We start from the raw sequence: 24,354 nt of genomic DNA, 5'->3' as shown, positions 1-24,354 counted from the left end.
GCACTAAAGAAAGGGTAAAGTGATTAACAATTCAAAGGCTAAGTCTTCCAACACGGAGATCACCTGAAATTCTAAGCCATTTCAAACTTTACCAAATGGTATAGTTTGGATTAGTTAGCTCACTTCTCGCAGCACGGTCATCATGGTTTCCTCTCTCTAATAAGAAACTGGAGAAAAATTCTAAAGGCTGCAAAATGGGTAAAGAATAAGTTGGAAAGTATAAATGTCTTGGAAGCACAAATACTTCCATTACTTTCCCTCAAAACAGTTTGTGTTCTACAGTAAATGGCAGTTGAGGTATGATTTTCATATGTGAATATCTAAGTGGATTCCATAGTACTGCGAAAAAGTAGGTTTGAAAGAGACTGTCAAAAAATAAAGTGACCCCGGGTAGCTGTCTCTGTATGTGTTAAATGTCACAAAGTCCAAGGACTCAACTACATTGCATCCAGATGTGACTCATTAGCAGAGGTAGAGAAAGTAACGGCATAATCCAAGGTTATTAATGATCTCAGGGCCATAGAATCTCAGTGCTTGGAAGGACCACGAGGGCTGACTAGTCAAATTACCCATCTAATCTCTTACAATTTAATTAAACATTTATTGGAATGCTCACCATATCCTAGATACTATGGGTTTTAGTAATCTATTGCTGCATAATAAACCACCCCAAAATTTAGTAGCTTAAAACAATAATCATGCCTTTGCTAATAATTCTGCAATTTAGGTTGGGTTTAGCTGGGCCCATTTTTTAAATAATTTTTTAGTTTTGCAGCTGGGCCTGTTCTTTTATTATTTTTGTAAAGACAGGGTCTTGCTATGTTGCCCAGGCCAGTCTCAAACTCCTGGCCTCAAGTGATCTTCCCACGTCAGCCTCCCAAACTGCTGGGATTACAGGCATGAGCTACCACACTCTGCCCCCAGATATTTTTTATACCTGCTTGGTTGAGTCTGCAGATGTAGAACTCATGAATATGGAGGGCTGACTCCACATAGTACCACCTATAAAGTAATTATGCCAAAAAAATGAACCTGAATATTATCAATCCTCTAGATCTGGTAGATTGAAGTAAATACAAGGAGCAGAGGAACATGTTAAATAACACTAGGAGAATCCAATTAGTAGAATCCAAAAAATTCAACAGAACAAATGAACCAGTTTCTTTAACAACTAAGATGAAAAACAGCTGGGCATGAAGGTATGTGCCTATAGTCCCAGCAACTTGGGAGGCTGACACAGGAGGATCGCTTGAGCCCAGGAGTTAGAGACCAGCCTGGGCAACATAGAAAGACCATATATTAAAAAAAAAAAAAAAAGGAAAGACAAACAAACATAACAACAACAAAAACAAAGAGGGAGGAGGAACCTATAAACCAGGAGACTTAATAGTTACATCAACTATGTGCAATGCATGGACCTTGTTTGAATCCTATGTGAACTAATTAACTGGGAAAGAACATAAGAAAACTTCTACTTTTGAGTAAAATGTAGTAGGAAGTGACAGTTTATCACTTTATATCAAGAGGAAAAACATGGGCTGGGCATCATGACTCATGCATGTAATCCCAACACTTTGGTAGGTTTAGGCAGGAGGATCACTTGAGCTCAGGAACTCGAGACCAGCCTGGGCAACATGGTGAGACCCTGTCTCTTTAAAAAAAAAAAAAAAAAAAAAAAGTGAAAAAAAGAATGAATTATAACAATCATATTTTGAAAGATATTGGAGAACTGTAGAAGCAAAGAAGATTAAAAGAACTAAAAGTTAAGAGAGAAAAGATTCCTTCCCAGGGAAGTTGAGATTATTGGCCATTTTCTTTCTTAGGGGTTTGTATTAGTCTGCTTTTACGCTGCTGATAAAGACATACCTGAGACTGGGCAATTTACAAAGGAAAGAGGTTTAATGGAGAACTCACAGTTCCACATGGCTAGAGAAGCCTCAAGATTATGACAGAAGGCAAAGAGGAGCAAGCCACATCTTACATGGATGGCAGCAGGTAAAGAGAGAGCTTGTGCAGGGCAACTCCCGTTTTCTGAAACCATCAGATCTCATGAGACCCATTCACTGTCACAAGAAAAGTACGGGAAAGACCCATCCCCCTAATTCAATCATCTTCCACCAGGTCCCTCCCACAACACGTGGGAATTATGGGAGCTACAAGATAAGATTTGGGTGGGGACACAGAGCCAAACCATATCAGGGTTATTTGCTGAGTTTGGGTAAGTGCTAAAGATCAGGCTTTCCTTCAGCACAGTGAAGCTTCTGATAGCCACATGGCTGTCACTGACTGCTGTTCTACTCAAGACATCTGCTGAGTGCCAGGGCCACTCAGGAGACTAGAGATTGGCCTGCAAAGGCAAAATGAAGTTTCCTACAGTCCGAAAATGCTTAGGAGACAAAGTACCACTATGGAAAGAGGCCATAAGCACACACAGAGTCTTCCCCTTGAAACATTTAAAACCAGCAGCAGGTTGAGTCTAACTAATGCCAGAGCATAGCTCAATTCCTGATTGAATTAAGATTATAACTGCCTCACCTTATTTGCCTTATTAGGCAAATAGAAAAGAAGTGTATATCCTATCTTGGGGGCAGTAACATTGACTTCAGTTTATGGTTTTGTTTTGTTTTGGTTTTTTGTTTGAGACGGAGTCTTGCTCTGTCGCCCAGGCTGGAGCACAGTGGCGCTATATTGGCTCACTGCAAGCTCTGCCTCCCAGGTTCACGCCATTCTCCCACCTAAGTCTCCCGATTAGCTGGGACTACAGGCACCTGCCACCATGCCTGGCTAATTTTTTGTATTTTTTAGTAGAGATGGGGTTTCACCGTGTTAGCCAGGATGGTCTCGATCTCCTGACCTTGTGATCTGCCCGCCTCAGCCTCCCAGAGTGCTGGGATTACAGGCGTGAGCCACCATGCCTGGCCCAGTTTTGTTTTTAAACAACATCCAGCATATAGTTAGAAACAATCACAAGACACATGAAGAGGCAGGAAAAGTATGATAATTAAGAAAAATTACATAATAGAAGCAGTCCCACAGATGATCCAGGTGTTAGAATTAGCAATCAAGGACTTCAAAAATAATGATCATAAGTATGTTAAAGTAGAGTAAAAGATGGGCAAAATGAAAAGATAGATAATTTCAAAAGAGAATTGTAACCTATAGAAAAAGAATCAAATAGGCATTCTAGAACTGAAATGTGAAGTATTAGAAAATAAAAACTTATCAGATGAATTTAACAGACTGGACACAGCAAAAGATAGGATTAGATAACTCAGACAGGAAACAGAAAATATTCTACATGAAGCACATAGAGAAAAAAGACATGTAGGACAAAGTCAAATGACCTTATATATATCTTTTTTTTTTTTTTTGAGACAAAGTCTCAGCCTGTCACCCAGGCTGGAGTGTAGTGGCGCCATCTCAGCTCACTACAACCTCTGCCTCCCAGGTTCAAGCGATTCTCCTGCTTCAGCCTCCTAAGCAGCTGGGACTACAGGTGCGCACCATCACGCCTGGCTAATTTTTGTATTTTTAGTAGAGACAGAGTTTCACCATGTTGGCCAGGCTGGTCTCAAACCTGACCTTGTGATCCGCCCACCTCAGCCTCCCAAAATGCTGGGATTACAGGTGTGAGCCACCATACCTAGCCCCCTAATATATATTTTATAGGAGTTCCAGAAACAGAGAAGAGAATAGGGAAAGCAATATCTGAAACTATAGTGACTGGCAATTTGCCAAAACAGGAAAGATCGCTCAAAGATTCAAGAAGACTGACAAGCACGATAAATAGAAACCAAGTGTAGGCATATAATAGCCAAGTTGCTGAAAATCAAAGACAAACAGTAAATCTCACACAAAGCCAGAGAAAGAAGACCCATACTTACGGGAGAACAGCGAGAACGCTGATTGCTAAACTTTCCCATGATAGCCAAAAGACTCTTAGGACGACATCTTTTAAGTTCTGAAAGAAAAAATATATGGGCTGGGTGTAGTGGCTCATGCCTATAATCCCAGCACTTTGGAAGACCAACGTCAGGGGATGGATCACTTGAAGCCAGGAGTTTGATATCAGCCTGGCCATCTTGGCGAAACTCCATCTCTACTAAAAATTTTTAAAAATTACTCAGGCATGGTGGTACACACCTGTAATCCCAGCTACTAGGGAGGCTAAAGTAGGAGAATCGCTTGAATCCCAGAGGCAGAGGTTGCAGTGAGCCGAGTTCACACTACTGCACTCCAGCCTGGGTGAAGAGCGAGACTTCATCAAGAAAAGAAAAGAAAAAAGAAAAGAGAAGAGAAAAGAGAAAAGAGAAAAGATGGCGACCTAAAATTGCTGAGAGATGAATGAGCTTGAGGATGAAACACATATTGCTGAGTTCTGAGGTCTCTCAGCTTCAGACTGATAGCTCCAAACAGTGGTTTGTGTGTATCATCAAAGAAAAAAAAAAGCCTTAACAAATTAATTTTGGCTTACCACTCACTCCTATCTGAATATGGCCTAAAAAGCAAACAGCTTTTTATATATCTGAATCTTTTCATTCATTCATGTACCTTCCCATGCATTTATTCTCTTATTCATCCATGCATGTTCAGATCAAATATTCAAGATAGTCCTTGCCCTCAAGATCTCCATAATTTGAACAAGCTAGAGGGACAGAATATATTACAATACCATGTGATACGTACAACTCAAAAATTAATTAAGAAAAACTACAGTGACCAGCCACGGTGGTTCTCATCTATAATTTCCCTGAAGAGCAAGTATTATTCCCCTACTTTTCTGTATCTCATACACTTCTCTGAAGAGCAAATATTTTTCTGCGATACAGAAAAGTAGGGGAAAAGTGAATCTCCTGTACTTTTGCTGCCTACAGATAAACTCTGTGGGGTTTTTGCTTTACTGTAAAGCATAGACTTTGTCATAATAGTGGAGGAATTCCCCTTTCCCCCTTCCCAGTGTTATAGAACTTTAGAAAAAATCCAGCAAATCATGGAGTGCCTTGGTTAAATCTAAAAGAAAAATAACCCATCCTAACATGCATTTCTTGTTCTCAAGGAAATTAAGATAAACAACTTGGGAAGTGGGGCCAGCTCCCCATACCTGGACACAGCCCTCTAGGCAGCTCCAGAACTACATGTTTGTTTCTGGCATCCTTTCCTTAGGTTTAATAAACTTGAGAAACTGCCAGGGGAGTCAACCGAAACTATGGCCATTCCCTTACCCTCTCCAATTGTTTTAGGACGCTGCCTCTCCAGTCCCAGGGGAGGCTGTCCTTGGTCAACCTGTGACATCAGCAATTTATCTCCAGATTTCTTCACTTAAGGAATATTTGAGCGCTTGCTTTGTACTGAGTCTTATGCCTGTCTGTGGTTTTACAGGATGAGTTCCTTCTCTGGAAGAAGTCATAGGCTGAGGGGGAGAGTGCATGTAACTCAGGGACTATAATGCTGGGTGCACTGACCAAGTTGTTTCAGAGAAGAGGGCTGTGAGGATGTGGAGGAGGCAGGACAGGACTTTACCTCACCCTCTGCTGGGGGCATTGGGGAAGTCCTGTGGATAGGGGGCTTGAGGAAAGCATGTGGCTCTTCTGGTCACAGCTACCCATGGTGCCCTTAACCTGCTACATCCCCTGAAACCTGACCACTGGTTTTCATTCTGCCTGTAGTATCTGACTCTGTGAGATCTCAACGCATGTTATAAAGGATGCATAGGAGACAGAGCATCTGAGAAAATTCCTACTCTCTCACTCCACAATTATGCTGGGCTGCCCCTTCTCTTCCAAAAACCAGGTGTGTTTTTATCAGTGGCCTACAGGCAGGCCAAAATAGAATAACACCACCCATTTATCAACCCTTGGCTGTATGTTAAGCTCTGTTCAAAGCACTTCATGAAAGTCAACACATTAACCTGCACGAAAATCCTTAGGTAGGGCTGTTATTACCCCCCCCTTTTTTTTTTTTTGAGATGGAGTCTTGCTGTGTCACCCAGGCAGGAGTACAATGATACGATCTCGGCTCACTGCCACCTCTGTCTCCCGGGTTCAAGCGATTCTTCTGCCTTAGCCTCCCGAGTAGCTGGGATTATAGGCGTGCTCCACCATGCCCGGCTAATTTTTGTATTTTTAGTGGAGACGGGGTTTCACTATGTTGGCCAGGCTAGTCTCGAACTCCTGACCTCAGGTGATCCATCCACCTCAACCTCCCAAAGTGCTAGGATTATAGGAGTGAGCCACAGCACCGGGCCTAAGTTTTGTATTTTTAGCAGAAATGGGGTTTCACCATGTTGGCCAGGCTGGTCTCGAACTCCTAACCTCAGGTGATCCACGTGCCTCCGCCTCCCAAGGTGCTTGGATTACAGGCGTGAGCCACTGCACCCAGCCTATTACCCCCATTTTCTAAATGAGGAGATGAGGGTACATTTTCCCACTGCCCTAGATTCCACCAAAGCCCCTAAGTCTAACATTTTGTCTGCTGCTTAGCATCTGCAGCAGCAAGGGTTCAGGATGAGCCCAGTGGTATAAATTTCTGGGCTGGTTAGAGGCAAGGGTGGTGCCATCAAGGAGGAAAGAGGCAGAGATGGAATGAAGGACAACTCACATTAATGAGTGCATGAGATGTGCAGATTCCTGACAGGCATTATCATATTTCATGGTCACTTCCTCCTCTGCCTCTCCTGGAAGGAGGGCCAATTATTCTTTTTACACAGGGGAAGAATCTAAGACCAGGAGTTTGCCCCAAAATTACAGTTATTCAATGTCACTGTCAGAATTCAAACCCAGGTTGGATTCCAAAGATTAGGCCTTTTCTCTGCTCCACGCTGCATCTTCGATTTGCAGAAAGGTGACATTTTGGTGCCTTTGGACTGAGAAACCCAAATCAGTGCAGCACCAGGTGCTTCTGTCTCTTTGCCTCTTTTCCTCGCCCCCTCAAAGCATACAGCCAGAAACAGGTAGTTTTTACATTCTTTCATAACATCCCACATACGTTCATCAAGCACCAAGCATCACACGGGTAGGGTATCCAACAGCTTTCTATGTCCTGGAGATACAGTAGTGAACAAAAGTCAAACATCTCAGCCTTTACGGAGCTTTCATTCCAAGGAGTGGTGGAGCAGACAAAAGTAGCAAGCAAGCAAACAAACAAAAACGCCTCTCCCCCTCCCCAGTGAATCTCAGGTGCATTGCCAGCAGGTGTGTAAATCTCCCAGGGGTCCACTCGAAGGAATATACTGAAATACTGGTGTCTGGATTAAAAAAGTAAGTAACTTTAATGACCAAGTAACACATCTTTTTGTAAGTTAGGTAGCTTCCAATTATTTGTTTTCAACAAAATTGAATAAGGACCTCCTGGAATTGTCAGCTGATGGGTCATTAAAATGAGTTTGGACTATGATTGTTGTGTGATTTTTGGCACATTATTTGGAAAGAGTTCCAAAAGAACTGAATGCTATTGCTATAGCAAAACCCTTTTCATTTCCATCTACTTGTTTTATGTAAGTTTTCTTAATTTAAAAAAAAAAAAAAGGAATGATGCAAGACTCATTGAGAAAAATCACATACCATCACACTGAAATGCATTTGCAATAAAATTTCATTTATTGAAAAATGATGCTATGTGTTACTTTGATTAATCATGCAATAATAATACTTGTAATAATACGTAAGGAACTTTTTAATGGATTATGGTCCGAGGAAATATTCTTACAAATTAAATTTCTATCTAAATGCACATTTGTGTGGTAGAGAAGTATGAAAGGATGATCGATAAAAGACTTTCAAGCATAAAATTACCAGAGAATAAACTTCTGTGAGAACAAAATGGAATAGAAAGGCAAGTTCAAGGAGAAAAAGGAGTAATGTACAATTTCTTATAGTTCCAAGAGTGCTTTTGCTTTATATATATCTCTATATAAATGGATGATGGTACATAACAAATTGCTATATATATTTAAATTCCATTGGATGGCATTCAAAACTGTGATATAACAGCTTTATTTTAAAATTTCAAATTCCTTTCCAATCTGTATGCCTTTTATTTAATTTTCTTGCCTATTGTTTCTGGCTAGAACCTCCAGCACAGTACTGAACAGGAGTGGTGAGAATGGACATCCTCCTCTGGTTCCTGATCTTAGTGGGAGGGCATTCAGCCTTTCATCATTAAATATGATGTTAGCTGTGGGTGTTTCATAGATGACCTTGATCAGGTTGAGAAAGTTCCTTTCTATTCCTAGTTTGTTGCGTGTTTTGCCTAGGGCTAGTTTTTAAGATTATTTTAGTGGGTAAGGGAGCATAATGCTTGAAAGTTCAAGTTCCTTAGATGTGCTGTCCCTGCTATTTGTTACCCCAGCACCAAACACAGTGCCTGCCCAAAAAAAGAGGGGCCTTCTTTTTTTTATTTAAATATTTGTGGGCAAGCTATCTCTCACCACTCCCCACTTGCATTATATATATTTGTTTGTTTGTTTGTTTGTTTTGTTTGTTTGAGGGTCTCACTATCGCCCAAGCTGAAGTACAGTGGCACAATTACAGCTCACTGCAACAACCTCCTGGGCTCAAGCAATCCTCCTACCTCAGCCTCCCGAGTAGTTGGGACCACAGGTGCATGCCAGTATGCCCAGCTATTTAATTTTTTTTTTTTTTTTTTGTAGAGACAAGGTCTCAGTTTGTTGCACAGTCTGGTCCTGAACTCCTGACCTCAAGCAATCCTCCCGCCTCAGCCTCCCAAAATGCTGGGATTACAGGCGTGAGCCACTGTGCCTTGGCCCCTTACGTTTTATACCTGTGATACCATGCTGTTTTCTCTGACTGGAGTTTTTTTTCCTCCCTTTTGTGTGCAGCTGATACCTACTCTTGCTTGCCAACTCTGTCCAGGTGTCACTCATCCAAGAAATGCCTCTTTCCTTGCCTCTCCACAAATCCTGAGCTGAGTGGGTTTTTCTTGTGCTTCCAGGGTAGTTTCTGCATGTACCATTGTACACTGTATTTAATTACTTACCTATCTATCCATCCCCACTACACTGGGTAGGTAATATAGTGTGTGGCTGAGAGTATGAATTCCAGAGTCCGACTTCCCAGATTCAAAACCTTGCTTCTTATTACCTTGCACGATCTTGGTTGTATCTCAGTTTTCTCCTGTCAGAGATTAAAACAGTACCTATCTTGTAGGGTTTCAGGGTTGTGGGACAACAGTGTCTAGTAAACAGTAATTTTTTCGTTGTTGTTTGAGACAGAGTCTCACTGTCACCCAGGCTCGAGTGCAGTGGCACGACCTCAGCTCACTGCAACCTCCACCTCCTGGGTTCTAGCGATTCTCCTGCCTCAGCCTCCTGTATAGCTGGGATTACAGGTGGGCGCCACCATGCCTGGCTAACTTTTTAGTAGAGACAGGGTTTCACCATGTTGGTCAGGCTGGTCTCCAACTCCTGACCTCGTGATTCGCTCACCTCGGCCTCCCAACGTGTTGGGATTACAGGCATGAGCCATCGCACCTGGCCAGTAATTGTTATATAAGAGTTAGCCATTAAGTCCTACAGAGCAAGGCCTATTTTTTTTCTTCTTTGCTTCTCACAGCCTAAGGGCTGAAGTGTAAATATCTGTCATGAGGGTAAGTATGGTGGAAAGTATTTGAAAGAAGGAAACAAAAAAATGGATTTAACATTGCATAGCCAGTAGAAATCAGATCTCAAATGTGTAAGCCATGTTGTCCATTTCTATGTATTTCCTAAATTGATTTCAGTGTGACCCTGAGCCTGCCACGATGGAGACGTTAAATCACAGTCCTTATAGAGCTTGTCTCTCAAGGGTCACATAAGAGTCTGGGAGGTTTACACGCTGCTCAGAAAACAGTAAAGACTTTTGATCTTGACGGAGTCTCACTCTGTCACCCAGGCTAGAGTGCAGTGGCGTGATCTCCACTGCCTGAAACCTCAGCCTCCCAGGTTCAAGCCATTATCCTGCCTTAGCCTCCCAAGTAGCTGGGATTACAGACATGAGCCACCATGCCCGGCTAATTTTTGTATTTTTAGTAGATACAGGGTTTTGCCATGTTGGCCAGGCTGGTCTCAAACTCCTGACCTCAGGTGATCTGCCTGCCTCGGCCTTCCAAAGTGCTGGGATTACAGGCATGAGCCACCATACCTAGCCAGATTTTTTATCTTAAGTTCATTGTTTTTATTGTCCAAGTCTGCATGACCCCTGGAACATGCTAAGTATAGCAGAGCATCTTTGTCTGGCTTGGAAGCCTCCTAGGGGCCCCCAATCTTATCATAGTTATAATTTACCTTAAAATACTTTGGCATCATCCTTGGAATCAAGGCAAGGAAAGCGTATTCTAGGTAAGGATATTTAAGAAAGCTCTTCCGAGACTTCCAGAACCTTAGATAGGATTTAGCATGTTTCTGTTTTGGCAACTCACATAGAGGGGTTGTGCGGTAAGACTTTCTTACATTCCCCTCGTCTTAGACTCTCAGATTGCTTTTTTTTTAAATTGGCATTTAAAGAAATAAATCTACTTCTTAAAAAAAATACTTGGGCATATTAAACCTTTTGGGAAAGACAGATGGCATTTGTAGGCACCAGTTACTTACATACCTAGGTGCATCTTGTGTTTTAATCAGCAATTTCCATTCCAAGAGTGGTTAGTAAATATTCTAGTCAGAAAGTGACTGTAACAAAGTAATTCAGAGTCATTGACTGCCATAAATTTTTACAGTGACAGCCCTTTTCTAAAACCCATTACACAAATTAACAAGCAACTCTTTTCACCAGTGAAAACCCATTTCTGATAACACCTGTGATGTGAATCGGGTTTGGAACAGCATCACAAACATAAGGGAGACTCCATCTCTAGTTGCCTGATCCCGACTGTGAGGGTGAGAGTCCTGACTCTGGGATATTGTTGTCCCTGCCATGAGTAAATCTTTCATACATGCTGTGGCCAGAGCACCTAAAAGGACAGAAAGCTGGGACCTCAAAGAACTTACAGGAGAGGTTATAGGACCTGTTTTGTGCCTGCCTGCTAATGAGTGTGCAACAAACATGTATGTGGCAGATTCTAGTCTGAAATTTTTCTTTATGTCCTGGGAATCGGCCTGTCAGGGAGGCAAACCCTCACCATGTCAAGCTTCTCTGGCAGGCATCACTCCCAACCAAAAAAAGCTACGAGTTGGACATGATCAACTAAGGTCAGTTTGCAACACATTGGTCCCACCCAGAACACTTTCAGGGAGCAGAGCAAGGGCCCTATCTGCTCAGGAATCACCAATCTCTAACCTCCTCATTCTTAGAGAATCCCCTTCCCCTCCTCACTACTGCCTTTATTCCCACCCCACCAAGCCAAGGTCTTTATTCTTTCATCTTCTCCACCTATGCCCCCGAATCTTTCACCCCAGCACAATTTCTTTGTGAAACTTTAGCTTTTATAGAATGAAGCCAGAAATGGGGTCATCTCCAGGTGGCATTGGTTCTCCAGGGATCACGGTGCCCGAGAGGCAAACTTACCTGCTTGGAAAATGCCAGCTGCTTTGGGTGTCTGACTGCCCAGACAGGCCGTGCTGGATCCACTCTCCACCTTTCTCCACCCTGCTTTATGCCCGGGGAGGGTGGCTTGTATGGACTGCATCACCCAGGCTTCCTTGCCATTTAACTTCCAGCTGGGTTTTGTCAGTGGTGAGGCACTTGTTTGAGAAGATGTGGGTCTTTATTTCCCTGCCCTCTCCCTGCAGGGTACATTAAAGGGCACAGCTGCTGCCAGGCGGGCCTGTCTTACTACAGCTCTGTTACGGGTTGAATTTTGCCCCCCACCCGACAAAAGATATGTTGGAGTCCTAATCTCCAGTACCTCAGAATGTGTCCTTACTTGGAGACAGGGTCTTTCCAGAGGTAATCAAGTTAAAATGAGGTTTTAGAATGGGGCCCAATGCAGTATGACTGGTGTCCTTATAAGAAGGGGAAATCCCAACACAATGAGAGACAGGTGCACAGGGAAGAGCATGTGGCGAGGGAGATGACGGTTATCTAAAAGGCAAGTAGAAGGGCCTGAAACACATTCTCCCTCACAGCCCTCAGAACGAACCAACCCTGCCAACACCTTGATTTCAGACTTCTAAGCCTGTGAGACAAGAAATTTCTGTTGTTTAAGCTACCCAGTTTGTGGTACTTTGTTATGGCAGCCTTGGAAAACTTTTTTTTTTTTTTCAGACGGAGTTCTGCTTTTGTCGCCCAGGCTGGAGTGCAGTGGAGCAATCTCAGCTCACTGCAACCTCTGCCTCCCAGGTCCAAGCGATTCTCCTGCCTCAGCCTCCCAAGTAGCTGGGATTACAGGCGTCTGCCACCACGCCCGGTTAATTTTTTTTTGTATTTTTAGTAGAGACGGGGTTTCATCATGTTGGACAGGCTGGTCTGGAACTCCTGACCTCAGGTGATTCACCTGCCTTGGCCTTCCAAAGTGCTGGGATTACAGGCGTGAGCCACCGTGCCCGGCCCCTGGCAAACTAGTAATAATAAACCTCTCCCTGGGTTATGATAACATCTCCCTCGTTTTCTCCCTTTAGGCCTAGAGATGGTAAAAACTCCAGCTGCTGCTAGTCCCTGGATGTCTGACTATCCCTTGTTTGTCTTCCTTAACACCTTTATTCCTTCATTACATTCTTTTTAATTAGCCTTTAAATGTGCCATTTGTTTCCTGATACCCAGGCCTATAACATAATTATAGATTTTCTCAATACAATTCACAAAACCACGTATCCAAAAGGCGAGAGAAAGTTTTGTTGGGGTTCTCCAATTATGCAGACAGCTATTGGAAATCTTAACTCATTCAGAATAAATTATCTCGGCCGGGCGCGGTGGCTCAAGCCTGTAATCCCAGCACTTTGGGAGGCCGAGACGGGCGGATCACGAGGTCAGGACATCAAGACCATCCTGGCTAACACGGTGAAACCCCGTCTCTACTAAAAAATACAAAAAGCTAGCCGGGCGCGGTGGCGGGCGCCTGTAGTCCCAACTACTTGGGAGGCTGAGGCAGGAGAATGGCGTGAACCTGGGAGGCGGAGCTTGCAGTGAGCTGAGATCCGGCCACTGCACTCCAGCCTGGGCGGCAGAGCGAGACTCCGTCTCAAAAAAAAAAAAAGAATAAATCATCTCATGTATTTTCACTTTCTCCTGTTGTCCATTTTATCTCACAGGACATCGGGAACGTCATAACGGGATGTGCTGCTTTGGATTTAAGTCGTATTAAAACTTTAGAGAAAGCATAATAATTTGTGATAATCAAGGCAGAGAATGTTGGGTATGAAGAAACATGTGAACTCAACTTTAGACGTTCAGACTTCAAAAATGTCAAAGAAGCATTAGAGAAGATTCCAGGGCAGTCCTAACAAGTAAGTTAGCTCAAAAGGGATAGGATCTTTTCAGAAATTAAATTCTGAGACGACCCATGAGCAGCCAAAAATATGATGGGTTATGGTTTCTGAATACCTCTACTTTTAAAGTGACTTGCAGGAAAAAAAACAGCAATGGAGAAGGGTATGCATGTAAGAATGAATAGCTACCACTTTTTTTGTCTTTTTTTTTTTCCCCCTTTTTGTGCAGAAAGGGGTCTTGCTGGATTGCCCAGACAGGTCTCTAACTCCTGGATTCAAGGTATCCTCCCGCCTCTGCCTCCCTAAGTGTTGGGATTACAGGCGTGAGCCACCGTCCCTGGCCTATACTGTTTTTTTGTTTTTTGGGTTTTTTTTTGAATTATTTTTGCTACCACTTTTAAGAACAGTTTCTGGGGAGCCTAAGGCGAGCAGATTGTTTTAGACCAGGAGTTCCAAGCCAGCCTGGGTAACGTGGCAAAACCCCATCTCTACAAAAAATACAAAAATCAAGTGGATATGGTGGCATGTGCCTCTAGTAGTTCCAGCTACTGGGAAGGCTGAGGTGAAAAAATTGCTTGAGCCTGGGTTGCAGTGAGCTGAGATTTCGCCACTGCACTCCTGCCTGGGTGACAGAGTGAGACCCTGTCAAAGAAAAATAAATAAATAAATTCTGGAAGGGTAAAAGTCCAGAATAGGCCAAGTTCTGCAAACTTGGGAGAAAAAACTGATTTTAAAGTTAGATTTAAAGCAAAATGCACAAAAAGGGGATGGTTGTAGAATAGGGGAAATGAACAAACTTACTTATATGAACAATTATAGAGATCTTAGACAAAGTGGAGAGCCAAAACATGATGGAGGAATAGAGAAAAACAGATGGACAAAAAAGATAAATGGTCAATTCTGGGAACTCAGTCCAGTGAACTTCACATTGACTCTGGAAAAATTCTGAAAATGAGTTATCAAACAGATGGTTAGTAAGCTCTTAGAGAAGCAACAGTCACTCAGTCAGAATAGGTACGACTGTCTCATGCTAAGCTGAACATATTTCCTTTTTGATGGGTCTGCAATAACCAATTCAGATTTAATACAGCTCTAATATTGTCCCTCTCAGTGTTTTCTCTTTCATCCTGACATTTCTCATAAACTGCAGATCATTTATTCTTTTTTTCTCTTTTGAGACGGAGTTTCGCTCTTGTTGCCCAGGCTGGAGTGCAATGGTGCAATCTCTGTTCACTGCAACCTCCGCCTCCCAGGTTCAAGCGGTTCTCCTGCCTCAGCCTCTCAAGTAGCTGGGATTACAGGCATGTGCCACCACGGCCAGCTAATTTTGTATTTTTAGTAGAGATGGGGTTTCACCATGTTGGCCAGGATGGTCTCAATCTCTTGACCTTTGATCTGCCCGCTTCAGCCTCCCAAAGTGCTGGGATTACAGGCATGAGCCACGGTACCCAGCCCATTTATTCTTTTATTAGACAAATATTTGAGCACCTACTAAGTGCCTGACACTGTGTAGGCACTGAGTATACATCAAGGAAAATCTAAGCAGGGTCTCTACACTCAAACAGTTTACTTTGGGGTGGGCAGTACTTTCCCAATTCTGGGATTTTTCCTAGCCATCTGCTCTCTCCCTGTCTTTTCTAAACCACATGTGGTTATCCTGAACTCACACAATCCTCAGAGTCCAGGGCTTCCCTGTCTGTCCTAATCTTCCTTTGTTTTCAACTTTACAGCAGGGAATAGACTGGGCTGCATCCTTCCTTGGCCAACAGGTACTGTCTTCTTTTGCAATATACCCAGACATGCTATCATTCAGGTTCCATGCAACATATATCAATTATCTAAATTTCAAATTTGGCTAACCTGCCTTTCCAGCCTCACCTTCCATTTCATCCCTTCAGTTGTTACCAGCCCCAATCCTAGCCCCCACCTACAGGTGTCCATGTCTGTGCCTTTTTGCTCAATGTATTTTCTCATTCAGGAATGCCTGACATCTCCTTCTCCACCTACAGAAATCTTACGTATTTCCTAAGACCCAGCTCAAAAACGGCCTCCTCTGTGGATGGGCTGAATTACTTACTTTGCTCAATAAGTCCTGCCAAAGCCCCCATGCTTGACTTGTGCTGTACTATTGCCCTCTCATCTTCCCTTCTCAATTACTTGTTTAGAGCAAAGGTCTTCAGAGCTTCCACTCTGACCAGCTGTGGTACTTTACAATAGGGGCTGGTAAATTAAGATCTGAAATAAGAATAGTTAAAACGGTTGAAAAAAGATCAAAAGGGCCTGGCTCAGTGGCTCACACCTGTAATTCCAGCACCTTGGGAGGCTGAGGTGGGAGGATCACTTGAGCCCTGGATATCCAGGCTGCAGTGAGCCGAGATCATGCCACTGTACTCCACCTGAGTAGCAGAGCAAGACTACTCCTCTTTCTTTAACCCTCACCTTCCCTTCAAAACCTAACAAAGGCCATGTTTAAATCAATAGAAGAACATTTTATGACATGCGAAAATTATATGAAACTAAAATTTCAGTGTCCATAAATAAATCTTTATAGGAACAAAGTCCATATTTTCTATGACTGCTTTTGAGCTCCAGTGGCAGAGTTGAGTAGCTGAGAAAGAGATCTTATGGTCCACAAAGCCTAAATATTTACTATCTGGCCCAAAGAAAAACTTTGCTGAGCCTGCTATACAATAAGGGCTTGATGATTAAATAACTGGGTCGTACACCAAGATTCTGAACATATAGGCAGGTCCTCTTAAGTTTAGTGTCTTTGTGTAATGGAAGTAATAACTATTTTGCCTTTAAGTTGCCATAAACATCAAATGAGATAATGCACTTAGAAAAGTAAAAAAAAAAAAAAAAAAAAAAAAAAATCTTATAAACAAGACAACTTTATCATGTATTGAAGGTGGTAGAATAAGAAAACATTAAACGTTTTTATTCTCATTTCCCTTTCTTTCCTTTACAGCTTTCATTTAAACTTGAAATTTCAACAGAAAATTCACTTTTGAAGTTTTTACTTTTCAAGTGATAATAGGGTCACAGGTTCTTTCCTTCCAGTCTTTCTGTGTTGCTCCCACTCCCTTTTCTTTCTCACATGTAATTTTTTTCCATTTTCTTTAAATAGTATCTCAACTGGGCTCACAATAGCTCAGGGAAGGAGAAACTGGGACATGCCTGATTAATCCATTTTACAGGCCAGGAAACTGAGGCAGATCCCAATTGCCTCTGAAGCTCTGACTCAGCAGCATGCAGGGAGCCCTGCCGCTCTCTGCGCCTTTTCTAAGCAAATAGAACAAAACTAACCTTGCCAGGTTTCCAAGCTTGGATCTCTAACACTCCTTCAACGTTCACCCCCGACGTTCCTCCTCTCAGCGTCCCCTCCCTCTCCTTGCCGCCCCCTCCTCGGGAGCAGGTGGTAGGCTCCTCTCCCGACGCGCATGCGCGCGGCACGGTGGGGCGGGGGCGGGGCGGGACTGGGGGTGGAGTGTGCGCGGGCTCGGTTTTGGGCCGCGGCGGGAGCTGGAGTCACCGCCACTCGAGTGCGCAGGCGCTTGGCGGTTACCGGTCTCACCATGGAGCGGAAAGGTGAGCGGTGGAGCGGCCTCCGCCACGAGGGGCAACGGCCGCAGGGGCGAGGCCCGGGTCAGCGCCCGGAGCTTCGCCTAACTGCCGCGGTTCGGTCCCCGGGCTTGCGGCGCCCCTCCACTGAGGTGGCGCCGCCCCACACCCCCCGCCTCTGGGCTGCGGGTCCGCGCCCCTCAGCCCGGGCGTCCTCCGGCGCCGGCCGTCGCCGCCCCTTGTTCCCTGCCAGGCCGGCTTGCGCCTTGGGGCCACTCCAGGGCCCGGACCTTGGCGGGCGAGGCAGACCTCCGCCCGCCCGCCCGCCCCCTGACCCGGCCTGAGACCCCTCCGGCGCATCCCGCCCGGGCGCTGCTCTGTGCCCCGTGGGCCGCCAGCCCCCCGGCCGGCCGCCTTGCCGGAGCCTCCGCGCTCGTACCGCAGCCGCCCCTGAGACAGGCCCCGCAGCCGGGCCTGGCGCCCCTGCTGGGTCTCCACCCTCACCTTGGTCACCTCCTTTCCTCCACATTCGCCCTTCATCCATCCCTCTCTCCTGCAGTGCTTGCGCTCCAGGCCCGAAAGAAAAGGACCAAGGCCAAGAAGGACAAAGCCCAAAGGAAGTGAGTCTTGTACCCCGACATCCCATTCTTTGGATTTTCCTCCGGCACCTTCTCTGCTCTGGTTTCGCGTCTTGAATGTGCACAGGGTTTGGGCACCCTGTGGCCGCAGCCACATGGCCTCGGGGCAGCTCAGAGGGTCGCTCTCCAGCAACCATGTGGAAGAGAGCTGCTGTTGCTGAACGCCAGGCCTGGGTCTTAGCAGCCCCAGGCCTGCTGGAAAGGGCTGTCGGAGGAGGACCAGAGCCCGCCCGGTACCTTTCCTCCCCAACTCCACAGAGGAGGCACAAACTCCCCTAGCTTGGACCCCCCCACCGGAGCTGGTAGATCATTATCGTTCTGTTTCTGAACTCTGGTCTCTCTCTGTTACCTGCTCCCCAACGTCTTAACTTGCCTCCAACGTCTGCACGGTAGGCCTTAAGGAAATTCTTGAATGAGTTTTTCCGTGTTTACTTTGGGTTCTACCAACCACACACTCCCTTTCGTAGAGGAGGGCATGGGGCTTTTCTTTGGGTTAGTCAACTTCCTGAACCTGCAAGGCACATCGGCTTTTTTGCACTGTGCCGGCAGACCGCTGTGTATACAGTCAGTATCTGTTAACTGCTTCTCTTCTGTCTAAACCTCAGTCAAATGCAGATAATCTTCCGGAGTGGGCATCACAATAGTAACGGGAGAGTTCTTTAACACACATTGATGGTTCTGGTTTGGTGTATTAAGCGCCACATGTCCAGTTTTATCAGTGGGATGCATAACAGTAGTTTAGTGCTATCGTGGCAAGTTCAAAAGTTGGTCACAGCCTAATAGAAACTCAGGTAGCAGGCTTCATTCAGCAAGTGAGGCTAAGCCTAAAGAACTTTCATCATGTACTAACGTTTAACTGCAAAGGGTCTTGGAAATCAGCTCTTGGAAATCATCTCTCAGAGAGAGATTCTATGCCTAGTTCTTAATTTTAGATGTATTATCTTTATACTTTTAAATTTATTTGATGTTTTTTGGCGTTGTATGCGGTCTAATTCCCTCTGAGTTGATACAACACATTTCAAAGGCCTTTCTAGGTCACCCCACTGAATGACAATACCAGATTTAGGGGGGCGTAGGGGTGTGTGTTGTTTTTGTAGGCTACCTACTGTTTGGGGAGAGCACATAATGACTTCTCTCTTTCAATAGAACTAAAGTGGTAGGTGACCTCACCTCTTGCTCCATTTTCTATTCTGTCTTATGAAATGTATTTTGTAAGTGCTTGGTGACGAAGGTTTGTAAATGGTGAGTTTGTGTGTGTCTATTTGCCTTTGGATTATCCGTATATGGGATTATTCAAAACCATTTTTTAATCCTAGATTGTTTAATAGAAACAGCAAGGTGCTAACTTGGTTCTAGTGTGCAGTAGGAATTGAAATGTTACTTTTCTGTGCCTAGTTGAGTTATTCTTTGTGGAATTGATAAGAATGTGTTAAAACGTTCTTTTCTATTGATACGAGGAAGTTGCGGTTTTTATTACTGTATTTTTTAGAAATCCTGGTCTCTCAGACCATTTGTCCAGATCTCTCTTACCACTTGGAAATTAATTTGAGATTAGCCCAAATCAAGCTATAATTTGAGGGGCAAATGTATATAGGTGATCATATACTTTAAGCACCAGATATCTATTACTTCCTATTATCTATGTAGACTATATGCTTTATTTCTAAAGTCAAATATATGTATATCTGTTACCCCATTCACTACTATGGATAACTTAGAGTTATTTGTGTTGTTAATTGTTTGCAAGTGTGGATTATAGATAACGTAGCAGTCATTTTACTGAATATTTTATCTTGAACAACTTTGACTCCTGAAAATATGCGTGAATGAACTGCCCCATTTACTTGTAATTTCAGAGGTGTTTTATTTTTGGTTTTGTTTCCAATTAATACGTTTTTGCGTTTTTTTGTTTTAAATTTACCTGTCTTTTTTTTCTTTTTCCTTTTGAGGCAAGTTCTCGCTCTGTTGCCCAGGCTGCAGTTTAGTGGTGCGATCTCGGCTCACTGCAACCTCCACCTCCTAGATTCAAGCAATTCTCTTGCCTCAGCCCCCCAAGTAGCTGAGACTATAGGCGTATGCCACTACGCCTGGTTAATTTTTGTATTTTTTGTAGAGATAGGGTTTTGCCATGTTGCCCAGGCTGGTCTCAAACTCCTGAGCTCAGGTAATCTGCCTGCCTTAGCCTCCCAATGTGCTGGGATTATAGGCGTGAGCCACTGCACCCTGCCCTTTTTTTTCCTTTTTCTTTCTTCCTTCCTTTTTGTTTTTCTTTCTTTCTTTCTTTGGTATCCCAGCCTCCTTTTAAGTAGCTGAAATGTCTAATTAAGTTGGTTAGAGTACTGTGTCAGAAGTTCAAGCCTCAACTAACTCAGATAACTTGACTCTGTTCCATGACTTCTGATTGCACTCCTGATGACTTCCATTTACTTTGCAAAGGCAAGCTGCTAGTTGCAGAAGGTGAGTCAGGAAGATTTGAGGAAGAAGCATGCCATAGAGTTTGGTCTTTGGAGATAGATGTGGTGTTGAATTCTGATTTTGCTACTGTTTAGCAATCTGACCTTAAGACAAGTTGGTTAAGGAAGCAGTCTCTTTTTTTTGAGACGGAGTCTTGCTCTGTCGCCCAGGCTGGAGTGCAGTGGCCGGATCTCAGCTCACTGCAAGCTCCGCCTCCTGGGTTTACACCATTCTCCTGCCTCAGCCTCCCAAGTAGCTGGGACTACAGGCGCCCGCCACCTCACCCGGCTAGTTTTTTTTTGTATTTTTTAGTAGAGATGGGGTTTCACCAGGTTAGCCAGGATGGTCTTGATCTCCTGACCTCGTGATCCGCCCGTCTCGGCCTCCCAAAGTGCTGGGATTACAGAAGGAAACAGTCTTATGTATAAAACTGACTGGCAGTTTAGTCATAATGAAAACTGATCAGGACCTAAAGGTATAAAAACTAAGCATTTAAATGAAAATTTTAGAAAGTTTTGGAAGTAATACTTTTGGAAGTAATACTTTGGCTTATTTACAGTAAATAGCATCCTTAGTAGTCTAAATAGTCTGACTAAATAGTCGTGTTGTGTCACAGGCAGAAGGGATTTTCAGTCCCCTGGTACTGTAGATCTTTAACCCAGGGTCTTGAAGCTGGTGACAGAAGAACCAAAACTTGGAATTCAGGGTCCCTTTCCAGCTCAGTGTTTGTTGGAGTGGATTTCCTTTGGGTTCTTTTTACTGTGCTGGAGTATTTGACTTTTGGGATTTTTAATTTTCTTATTTAGACAATTCCTTCTTAGTTTTACTTTTTCGGACACTATGCTTTTATTTACTAGCATTAACTAGTTGGTGATGATCTCCGTTTTACTTTACAGATAAGAGAATTGAGGTTTGTCAGATTACTCTCCTAGAAAATTGCAAAGCTAGGATTTGAACCCAGGTCTGACATACCCAAAGCCCTGGTTACCAATCATGTGTTTCTAAGTGACAGACCTTTTGGTGTGTCTTACAACAGGTAAGGTAGAAGCTGAGTTGAAAGAGGCTTCTGAATGAGAGACCTCCGGATGCTTGGGGGTTTGGGTGCCCTTTCATGACCTACTGTCCTGTGTCTATGAAACAGCACAATCATCTATCTCCCTCTGAACATTTGTTTTCAGTGTTTATACCAGTAGCTGTGAGCCTTTGTTTGTCTGTCATAAGCTTTTATAATTTAACAGTCTATGTCTGTTTTTGTTTTGTTTTGTTTTTTGAGACAGGGTCTCTTGTCACCCAGGCTGGAGTGCAGTGGCGTATTCTCAGCTCACTGCAACCTCTGCCTCCCGGGCTCAAGCGATTATCCTGCCTCAGCCTCCCAAGTAGCTGAGATTACAGGCACCTGCCACCACGCCCAGCTAATTTTTGTATTTTTTGGGGTAGAGACAGGGTTTCACCATGTTGGCCAGGCTGATCTCAAACTCGACCTCGAGTGACCCACCTTGGCCTCTCATAGTGCTGATATTAGAGATGTGAGCCACCGTGGCTGACCTATATGTCTGCTTTTGAAGTTATTTCTATGGAATGTAATTCCAGAATGGATTTCATACTTACTGATTTTATTACTTTATTAGGAAGTTAGTTTGGACGGTAATTTTCACTTTATTTGCAGTTAAATAATTATGGATTTGGTATACATTTGGTAGTAAAATTAATTCAGCTCTAACACTGATTTGTGGAGTCAGTTGGGAGATATATTGAAAATTTACTTGAATTTGGCCACAAATTAAAAAAAAAAAAAAACATTTGCAACAGAAAATACTTAAATATCTAACATTTTTATTCAGTAGGAAGTAGTGCCAGTAAATTTGAAACAATTTTAAAAAATGAAATGGTATTTGATGCTTTTTACACTTAGCAGTGCACCTTAGAAATTGGTTCTATATTCCTTATAGTGCAGCCTTACTATTTTTTTTTAGGTCTACCTTTTTCACTGAGTCTTAGAAATAGTTCCATATCAGGAGAGAAAGAGAACCTCATCTAGTATTCCGTTAAGTTGATACGCCATAATTAAATTTATTTATTTATTTATTTGAGGCAGTCTTCGCTCTTGTCACCCAGGCTGGAGTGCAGTGGTGTGATCTCAGCTCACTACAACCTCTGCCTCCTGGGTTCAAGCGATTCTCCTGCCTCAGTTTCCCGAGTAGCTGGGATTACAGGTGTATACCACCGTGCCCAGCCAACCATAATTTAATTTTTATTAAACATATGTATATAATTTTTTTTTTTTTTTTGAGACAGAGTCTCGCTCTATCACCCAGGCTGGAGTTCAGTGGCACAATCTCGGCTCACTGCAATCTCTGCCTCCTGAGTTCAAGTGATTCTCCTGCCTCAGCTTCCAGAGTAACTGGGACTACAGGCGTGTGCCACCACACCCCACTAATTTTTTGTATTTTTAGTAGAGACAGGATTTCACCGTGTTAGCCAGAATGGTCTCCATCTCTTGACCTCATGATCCGCCCACCTCCATCTCCCAAAGTGCTGGGATTACAGGCATGAGCCACCGTGCCCGGCCTGTATATACTCAAAAAAATGGAATCACTGGACATACTTTTCCCTAGTTATCATTATAATGAGTATTTTTCATGTATTAAATATTCCACTATGGGCTGTTTCCAGTTTTTCACAATTCACAGCTATAGTGAATAATCTTTTGGACAAATCATTGCTCACATCAGTGATTATTTCCTTAAGATAAATACTTAGAATGGTATATACATTTAAAATATTTTTACTTCATATTGTCAAAATTTTCTCCAGCAAGATTTTTTTTTTTTTTTTTTTTTTGAGACGGAGTCTCACTCTGTCGCCCAGGCTGGAGTGCAGTGGCGTGATCTCAGCTCACTGCAAGCTCCCCCTCCTGGGTTCACGCCATTCTCCTGCCTCAGCCTCCTAAGTAGCCAGGACTACAGGCACCCGCCACCATGCCCGGCTAATTTTGTTTTTGTATTTTTAGTAGAGACGGGGTTTCACCGTGTTAGCCAAGATGGTCTCAATCTCCTGATGTCGTGATCTGCCCGCCTTGGACTCCCAAAGTGCTGGGATTACAGGCGTGAGCCACCTTGCCCGGCCTTCCTCCAGCAAGATTTAACAGATTTGGCCAGGCACAGTGGCTCAAGCCTGTAATCCCAGCACTTTGGGAGGCCGAAGCGGGAGGATCACATGAGTTCAGGAGTTCAAGACCAGCCTGGCCAATATAGTGAAACCCTGCTTCTACTGAAAATACAAAAATTAGCCAGGTGTGTTGTCAGGTGCCTGTAATCCCAACCACACATGAGGCTGAGGCAGGAGAATCGCTTGAACCCGGGAGGTGGAGGTTGTAGTGAGCCAAGATCGCACCACTGCACTCTAGCCTGGGCAACAGAGCAAGATTCCGTTTCAAAAAGAAAAAAAAATTTAACTAGTTTAACTCTTGTTCATTAAACAAATAGTTTCTGAACTCCCACCCTGTCCCAAGCACTGTTTTCCATATTCGGGATTCAGCAGTGAAAGAAAAACATTCCTGTCCCCTTGGCTACTATATTATTATAGTGGGAGGGGAGACAGAATAAACAATAGACATAAATAAGTAAATTATATAGTATATTAGGTGATAGGTGGAGAGAAAAGAGAAAGATAAGTGGGGGTTGAGAAGTGGAGATAAGGTTACAGTTTCAAATAGGGTGATGGAGGCCACGTTGAAAAGGTGACATTTGAACAAAGACTTGGAAGAGGACGGCTCTAGGCAAAGCAGTAGAAGTGGAAGTGTTCTTGTATCTCCTGTGAAGCCACCAGAACTAGGTAATATTACTTGAAAAATCTTGCCAAATCCGGTAATCTATAAAGTACCTTGTTATAATTTTGAATTTTTTTGCCCATTTTTAATATTAGATTGTTGATCTTTTTCTTGATCTTAAGAGCTCTTTATTAAGAATGTATCCTAGCCGGGCGCGGTGGCACACACCTGTAATCCTAGCACTTTGGGAGGCTGAGGCAAGTGGATCACCTGAGGTCGGGAGTTCGAGACCAGCCTGACCAACATGGAGAAACCCCCGTCTCTACTAAAAATACAAAAAATTAGCTGGGTGTGATGGCGCATGCCTGTAATTCCAGCTACTTGGGAGACTGAGGCAGGAGAATTGCTTGAACCTGGGAGGCGGAGGTTGCAGTGAGCCAAGATCATGCCATAGCACTCCAGCCTGGGTGACAAGAGCGAAACTCCATCTCAAAAAAAAAAAAAGTATCCTTTGTTGTGTGGCAGACTTTTATTTCTCAGCTTATTATTGGTCCTTCAAATGTCACTTATAGTGT

At 43.6% G+C, this 24,354-nt stretch overlaps 1 protein-coding gene across 1 annotated transcript in view; it reads left to right on the top strand.

The window, feature by feature from the left end:
• The first annotated feature begins 16,917 nt into the window (after positions 1 to 16,917).
• SRPK1 (SRSF protein kinase 1) overlaps positions 16,918 to 24,354 on the top strand; it is a 92,571-nt gene continuing 85,134 nt past the window's right edge. The window contains 2 exon segments of the mRNA XM_009204992.4: positions 16,918 to 17,232; positions 17,234 to 17,538. Coding sequence (XP_009203256.1) covers positions 16,933 to 17,232; positions 17,234 to 17,538 — 605 coding nt within the window. The 5' untranslated portion in view covers positions 16,918 to 16,932.

This window comes from Papio anubis, chromosome 6, assembly GCF_008728515.1.
Source record: "Papio anubis isolate 15944 chromosome 6, Panubis1.0, whole genome shotgun sequence".
Taxonomy (NCBI): Eukaryota; Metazoa; Chordata; class Mammalia; order Primates; family Cercopithecidae; genus Papio; species Papio anubis.
The sequence above is the reverse complement of the archived record's forward strand: the minus strand, read 5'-3'. Positions and strand labels throughout refer to the sequence as shown.